At 40.2% G+C, this 8754-nt stretch overlaps 1 protein-coding gene across 1 annotated transcript; it reads left to right on the top strand.

Annotated features, from left to right (window-relative positions):
* Nucleotides 1-6255: 6255 nt before the first annotated feature.
* On the top strand, nucleotides 6256-7530 carry LOC111261964 (uncharacterized). The gene is made up of 2 exons (XM_022835889.2): nucleotides 6256-6599; nucleotides 6999-7530. The coding sequence occupies exons 1-2, from the start codon at nucleotides 6421-6423 to the stop codon at nucleotides 7126-7128; spliced, it is 309 nt and encodes a 102-aa protein (XP_022691624.1). The 5' UTR covers nucleotides 6256-6420; the 3' UTR covers nucleotides 7129-7530.
* Nucleotides 7531-8754: the final 1224 nt, after the last annotated feature.

The following is an 8754-nucleotide window of genomic DNA, read 5'->3' on the forward strand; positions in this document are numbered from 1 at the left end:
AATATAATTTTACAGCATAATGTTCCTCATTACATGTAACGACGATCAACAATACACCAATGAGATCGAGGGTCCACATTACTCTGTTTGGACCTTTTCATTCATCTTTCGTTGTTATTACAAAGCTTTTGAATTATTTGGCGAAACTTTGCAATTTAATTTGCATCCGTATGTTATTACACGGTGAACGTACTTTGTGTTTGATCTACTTTCAGTGTAACAGTTCGGTAACTTGTTGATGAATACGGGAGCATACGTAAGGTTAATTATTAAGTGATTATTTTCTCAAAAATTGTGTTTTATCTAGTAATGGCCAAAGGACTGCGTCGGCGTTACGAGTTAGCATCTACGGCTCGCTGGGTCATGTATGCCTTAGGTCTCGCTCTTCATCTTCACGAGTTAGACTATTACAAACGAGCACCACGGATATGAGTGTCGACTTTTATTAGTTGACCTGCGTAGCCTCTAAACGGCGAAGCACAGTCTCAGACGTAATCGTATAAGTAAGAAGATCTCTTCCAGTGAACCAGTAAGAAAGATCGGCAGCTGTCACGAATATTTCTGTTAGAAATTAAGCATTGATCGATGGACGCCGCATAAGCTCTAACTTAGCTCTCCAGAGGACCCCCCTCCAACATACCCAATATTAACTCGGCCTGTGCCGCCTTCACTCCCGAGATTAACATTTTCTATTTCTCAGGCCTTCGAGGTAGAACTCAGTTTTTAGGTAGGAACGGTGCGATCGACTAAGTCACTGTTCGACAAGCGTAATCGTTGAAGCACGAGCTTTCACAGACTTCCTGAACGCAGTTTGTATATAGACCCCACAATTTTAGATCTGACGGATTTCAGAGGGCAAATATGGTGCCTAACACGTGGAGCAACCCTATGAGACACTGGCAAACTCACACGTTTCCAGCAATAACTTCCGTCGTAGGTATTGTTCTTTTTTTTTTTTACTTGGCATATGTGTATCAAGTAGAATGGCGTACTTCAAACAAGGATGGAACAACGAAAATCCGCAGGAATTTTACAACAAACTTTCTCTCTATTTCTTGTTTCGAAATGCGTGTCAGTGTCAAATGCAGATCTACAAAAAACGTTTTACGGTAGCCGACCTCTACAGACGATCAGTGTTCGGGAGGCGTGGTATATAGCATCGAGACAACCTACTACGTGAAATTATAGAGCAGTCTCGCAAGAAAAATTCGAGCCACAGAAGGATCACTGCAACGTAATTCCATACGCGAATAAACAAGTATTCATATCTAACGGAGTTTGATTTTCAGTCGAGACTTTCATTTGAGAGTTGAAAAAGAAGAACTGAGTTCTACATTTTGAATTTTCCCGCCGGATCTTATCGCTTCTACGTCAGATTTTACCCCTAAGTAGCTAGAGAAGCAACAAGAGTGGGTCATTGAATCCGCAGCCGATCGTAGTCGATTTCCGTTCGCGAAGACAATGTTCATTCGCATGATATGACTTGTTAGGCTAACTAATAATAAGAACAGCACCGATACGAGCAGAGATACTCCCGTTCTGCGTGTAGCCGACTCAGACGAAAATAGCTATCAGTACCACAGTATAAGCTTCGCAGCTATTATCAACAAGCTCCAGACATGCGGAGTAGAATTTGACTGGGTTGTGTCTCTTAAGGGATAGCCATTAGTGAAATTACTATAAATACGAGCTAGACTATAACCATCGCACAGCTCTAATGGTTTCGTCGAGGGAGAAAAATTTTCATATCAACACCTACTTAAGGCGTCAAACGCTAGCGATCTGTACTTTGTTCACTGCACCTAGTGTTTGTCGACTTCATAGGTGAGCTTTGAAAGGCGAACTGGAAGAATGAAAAGCCCAGATGCAATATATAGCTCCAAGTGATGATATCATGTCGTTCGAGATAACCTTTTTTCCGCTCTGTGCCATGTAATCTGTCAAATAAACACTTAAACGTATGTAATAGTAAGTTTCTTTGTCGTAACATGTGTTCCAGGTCCTATACTATTCAATATTTTTAATTTTAAATAATTCTACAGTTGCATAGTGAGTTGTTGATCATCCCACGCTTGACGTCCCATAACTCTAGTTTTCACATAATCGGGAATATGCAGAGTCCTTCACAGAGATATCATATTAATGAAACGAAAATTTTATATATATATATGTTTACCTATACTTGTTGATTTTGATTCTCTTTGTTCAGTGACGGAAAGTACCTCCAGTGCTCAATATATTAATCACAGTTAAGAAATATAGCGCATTACGGCCAGATCAATGTTTGAAGTTAGGCAAATATAAGTCATATATGTTGAACGTATTTTTAGCTATTTAGCTAATACAAAGTGCTTGATCTAGGCTTGAAGTCCATAAGTGTAGACGCTGTTACCGATATTCGGGCTAACTCATCTATGAATCAGAATTCTATTTGAAAGGCAGGCTTTCTTATGGAAAAAAAAAAATAGTAATTGAGGAAGGCCTACAAAACAAACAATACATTGAATCGTGAGATATATATACATATATATATATATATATATATAGATAATTTTTCATATAAACCGCAGTGAACTATGTGCCGTCAGTACTCCAGATGCAAGCGAAGATTACATAAGATTGTTACGTACTGACTTCAGTTGGAGCTCCCCAGACTTCGCACCGCTATACATAGCTGCCGCTCTACCATAAATTGTTATTCTTATCCAGTATGTCAATTTTTACTTTCGTCTCTCAAACGCATCATTACGATTAATGAAAATTGGGTCAAATCGGGTTATTCGACCTATTTCTATGGCTCTGCCAATCCGAAACGATGCCGAGCCGAAAGTTGATCGTCGAAACGAACCGATGAATTACTGGTTTGACCCAAGCTAAAATCGATACCTAATTATACAGCGTTGTAATTATATCATCCATTTTATCGTATGATCAAGCTAAATAAACTAATGAAATTACGATGTTTTTACTGCAGGCGCATTCACCCTCCTTCAAAGCTGAAGGTAGCCCTCGAAAGGTTGCTTTGCTACTACGTTCATAAGATTTATGCACGGAAAAGTGGTGGCTAGGAGAAGAGGTAAAGTAACTGGAGTCTAATACATTACTGATGGCCCAAATAGTCCGGTACTCAAGCTCAGCTAGAACGTTACCCTATGAATGTGTTCAACTAAATTAGTGCAGCTAACCAAATAAACACTTGGCCGACACCATCACCGACTACTGGACAGCCTTCAATGCCTAAAGTTCATTAAGAACATCTTACTTCACCAGAAACATTATTTGCTCTTTGCGTCGTACAATAGATTGCCACATGAATAAGCAATGGCGTCATTGTTAGTATAGCCACTTGTGCTGCTGATATAGTTCGTATTAATTATCCTCGTCATTACATCAGGCCCCGCCTGTTTTCCAGTTCGCCAAAGTAGTTATCGTAGATTTGTCTTTTACTCAGCGACGCAGTATGTTCTGTAGATAACCACAGCGTCAGCTGTTCTGGGAATGTCGACAAAGGCAATTTCGGTGCACAATTACGTGCTTCGAATCCTCCGCCGGCGTTGCGCGTCTGCGTGTGCTTACTGCATCTTTGCTGTCATTGAGGTGTCGTTGTTGAAATAGTCGCGGGGTTCTGACCAGCGGTTGGTCCTTCAGCGCGATGGCCGTTGCGTCAGATAACGAACCGAAACGCGACAAGGCGATTTTTTTTTCCATCATAGCTCGCTTACAGTTGTTCGCTGCCTGTCTATGGTTGGTTACAGTTTGGCGAACGGCCCACAGCGGTCATCAGAAAATTATGGCGTCATGTTATTACTTATCCATTATCAAACATACAAGCCAAGAACGCTCGCCTGCTAGCTACTAAACCGGTACAATATTATTAACCTGCTATGAGGGATCTCACTTTCGGCTTAGGCTTTTCTTAACCACTGTATTTATTACGTTAGAATATTTGCTATGAGAAAAAGAGGTTCTTCTACGACTTAGATGTAGTAAAACTGATGATTTCTGCTCCCGCACTTCGACAAATTTGGTCTAATCTCTTCGATTTGCCCACGAAAGCATGGACAAGTGACAAATGCTGGCGTTCCACGACCATATATATGTACATAGTTCCATGTTCAAGTAAGTGTCATACATATTCTGTTAGCTACACAAAAGCAGCCAGAGCTGTTTACCCACATAATTATGTGAAGTAACCACAAACGATTGATCTTTACTCGACATACAAAAACTGTGTAATTATGAGCCAAATAAGGAGTTAGTAATATTTATGCATAAAAGTATTGCAACGATCAAATCAAATACTTCACACTTCTGCAAAATCACATCAGAGTCATCTTTTCAACTGGCTTCACTCAAGAACTTTCGAGACAGCAATCAACACTTTCTCTGAAACTATTTTAGGTTTGGGCCTAAACCTAGCATTACACCTGATAATCTGACTGATCTCTCATCAGATAGTCGTCATGAGCGGAGGACTATTTCGATCCACCATAATATTAGCAGAATATCTTCACGCGATGAAGTGACTTAAAGTATGACATCAACGTGACAGACAGCCTGCCTTGATTCTTTCCGTCGACGCGTAGCACTTTCTGCGTATTAGTGAACTATAATTACATTAGCCTATAAGCTTCGTCAATGGGAATAGAAAATTAATTTTCGGTCTCACGTTCAGGTCGGCCGTAACGTGACCGTAATTGCTAGGAACACACTGTATTTCTAAAGACGTGTATAACGGTACAAACTGAAAAATTATCCAAATGCAACATCTACCAGTTCTACTAACAGCTAAAAGATCGTGTAGACCATATATATGTATGTAAGTTCACTCTATGGCGAACTGGGTCTAGATAAGTGTAGATATATTAAGTTATAAATACACGGAACATTAGATTTAATTAACAAGACTGTGGCAGTTGTTTGTGGGGATACGCTAAATGCTTATGATGAAACGTTTCACAGTTTAGAACGTAGTTTATTTTGCTTTCTATAGAAATGACCACTCTACTATGGTGACACTACACATGGGTCGTACAGTGGACGACCAATACTGCTTATTGACGAGAATAATATTAAGGTGATTGAACAGGAAATTCGTAGTTAATCTGAGATCAGGAACGGTCAAAACATCGTTGCGATACCGAGCACGGTCCAGTTACCTCAGTGTGACGTCGTGTCCTTCAACTTGACGTGCAAAAAAGCAGTTCGCAACGCGTTTGAAGACGAGGCATGGGCTAACAACTTCTTGGACTGAACTGCGTCATTTGATTTTCTCTGATGAAGTTCATTCTTAGTTAAATGACCATGTAAACTAATAAGATTGCCATATCTGGGGTTCAAGAGAACTTAAGACTGTGTCTCGAGCCATAACTAGGGTCGCAAAGAGCCGCTATGTGGTGCGCTTTATAGAGCAAAGCTGTCATTGGGCGCTCTTCCTTTGAACATGACGACGAATCATCATCGACAACAACAACAGTCGGTACTGAGCTCTGCCTTGAGATATTGCAAGCCTTCCTATAAATTGAAATAAGCACATTGGATGCGAAAAATTTCAACAAGAAAGGAGAAACTTGCCGCACGGTACGGAAAACAATGAATCTGCTGAAAACCATGTTCTCGGGCACGCTGATATCAATGCGTTTCAATGCTGACACCACCACCACCACCACTGTGATTTAAATCTTCTTGATCTGTGGGACTAAGCGAATAGTGGGACTAGTAGTTCAAGGTACTTCTTAAAGTAACGCTACGCTTCTATAGTGATAGAAAATTAAAAGCGCAAACCAATATCTACTTAAGCGTAGAACATGCGCGAAATATGCACTGTGATCAACTAAAGGTTTGCGTCAGCCAAATTATTGTCTGCCGTTTGAATTCAGCTGAAGGCCTGGTGGTAACGGCGCTGCCATTGATCGTCATGCTTCCGACGAATCAAGCTTAGTAAATTATGTTCTTTCAAATGGTCGTGGATCCGTGCTGTCCGTTGTTTCGGGTCCTTTACTATATTACTACAATATAACGGATGCCGGAGGCGCCCCCTTGGCGCGTAACATATCCATGGCTTCAATATCATTCTATGGCCGTATTTGCTAGAACTCACCTTCAAATCAACTTGCTCACCATAGAACAGAACCCAGATCTGGTGTCCAAAAGGTCCAGCAGAAAGCTAGCAGACGACAGATTTCCCTCACTCGTGGCTGGGCCTCTTTGCGGTCCTGATTATACACCCAGCTATTCTATAGATTTTGTATATAAATGGACTACACTGCTCACCAGGGGCAACCACAATACCGAAATTTCATCAAAAAAGTGGACGTTGTAGAAAAACAGGAGACGTCGTCCGTATACTAAATAGGAGCTCTCACCGACAAAAGGAGTTTTTAAGTTCGCTTTTCGCCACTGCAAGAATTTGAGAGCAGGATGAGAGTCTTGTTTGCTGTTACCGTTATGCTGATGGCTATGCTGATAGGTTCGGCCTCAGCACTGATTAAGGAAAAACTTTTGATTAGAGGAGCAGCTGCGGGAGCTGCCGGTGCAGTTGGTGCCGCTGGAGGATTTCTAGCCGGATCTGCCCTTCCGGGACTTCTACACCACCGCTCGTAAGTCCGGCAATCGTATGTGACAAAACCGCTTACTTTGTCTACCGCGAGGGTGATGTAAAAATTACACACTGTAGCAGCAACTAGCAACATCGAACTGGCAATCGCTAGGAGTTTTTATATTCTTTTTCATGCTGAAACTGGTCTTTGGCTGTCCGTGTTTCACACAAAGCAGCTTTTTTCTTTACATGAAAATGTGAACATATTGAATACAGGAACATGATTATTGCTTGGCTATTATCGCGGGAAAGAATTCAGGTTTGTCTTAATCGAATGTGTCGATTTGTTTAGAGAAACAAAAACATTTTCAAAAAGCAACAAAGATGTATTTTCGACAAATTAGATACTTATAGCAAAATATCTAAGTACACTGTCGTTTGCTTTTGGTGTTGCTTACAGCGCTCCAGTGCACCACGTAAAACACGTTAAGCATATACATATCCATCCGGAACCTTCTATCAAGGTCATCCATGAGCCCATCAAGGTCGTGCATGCCCCCGTCGAACACGGATGGAATCAGGAATGGTAGATAGTTGATTTGTCGCTGCTTCGCTATGCGTACGCTGAACGTGTTGCCATCAGTTGCGACCTGTGTTTCCAATCGTAATTGTAGCTTTCCTTGTCTGGTTTTGCCAATTCTCCACATACGCAAAGCCACTGGCCAGCTCTTGTACATGTCGATCAAACGTAACCTGTATAGTTCGTTTTGTTGTCTGTGTTAAATGTTCCAAATTGGGAAGAGCAAGAAGGACGTTGTCATGCTGTACATAGTAACGAGTAATTGAAAACGGTTTGTATGTGAGTAAATTTGTACATACTTGTTTATAACTCCACAGTCCAATATAATGGACGTTTTTTTTTGTTATGTCCTTTCGTGTTTTCAAATCTGTCTGACTAGAAGTTGTCAATAAAATGCGTGCTTATACCATAATATCATTGTATAATAATTCGGACCAGTACATTTAAAATTATCCTTTCATGGCGTCGTTTCAGCCTGAAAGAAAGCTGTGAAACATGGTCGTATAGGACACAGAAATATTCACAGAAGGCTTTTACGATACGCGTAATTTGTGGCACGTTTATCGTAGAGGATATCGCATTTTTATTACTTATTATTACTTAGATACTTAGATCCGAGCCCAAGCGTTGTCGTAAAGCTATATGTCGTTTTTTTTCCTGATACTTTGTCGTATCAATTTTCCTAACAGCTTCGTAATGAAACTTATGCAAAAAAAGGCCCATAACATATTATACAATCATTGGTGATATTTATTTTCGTTTAAAATTTGCCTCTAAAATCTGCTTGGAAAAAGTTAGCTTGGTGTTTCATGCAGAAAGGCACGATTGACCTGTAATATTTCAAAATGAGATTTGCTTGATCCCGTAGACTGCTATCGAACTTCTAAAAATCTCACCCTTGCGACCTGGCTATTGTTTAAATCTAAACAAGCAAATCACCGGACAGTTTACGATAGAGAAGTTTAAAGTTATCGTCAAGTTTACAAATTTCAGTTATTTATGGGAAAACTGCTGCATATAGTATGCAGATTGACTAGTTGTGTCCGGTGATTTTCTAAACAATTCTACATTAAAGGACGAACGACGAAATGCCTTTATTTATAAAGATATGAGTTAGACACATGCGCAGACCATGTAAAAGCGACGTTGTATTTAATTACAAGCAATTAATTAATTATTTATTTTCAATTGCGAGTACTTTGCCTGGCTGACGACCAAAAACAGACTTTCGATCAGAGTTGATTATAACGATACTGGTATCAGGGTCGAAATCGACAGATCGCTGTTTATCCTCGACCACTTTATAGGGCCTTGAAAGGATTACGTTAACTAGGTGCTATAGACATTATATATGTTCGATCTCAACGGTGTTTTTATCCTATAATTTATAGAGGAATCATGTTCATTAATTAAAGTGGCGATCTCGTAAAGCAGTGGCTACGTAACTTTTGTACGACATCCAACTCTCGAGTCAATCTATGTTTATAATGCTACGATGCGTTCAAAACTATATCGGAAAATATCGGTTGAAGCTGCATGCGGCGTCTGGAGATCCTTTCTAGATTGAAGTTCCTCTCTGAAACGAACGTAATCATTTGTAAGGGCGGCATTTTGTCTAGTTAACACATGACTAAGT

This window comes from Varroa jacobsoni, unplaced genomic scaffold (assembly GCF_002532875.2).
Source record: "Varroa jacobsoni isolate VJ856 unplaced genomic scaffold, vjacob_1.0 scaffold_618, whole genome shotgun sequence".
In the NCBI taxonomy this organism is placed as follows: Eukaryota; Metazoa; Arthropoda; class Arachnida; order Mesostigmata; family Varroidae; genus Varroa; species Varroa jacobsoni.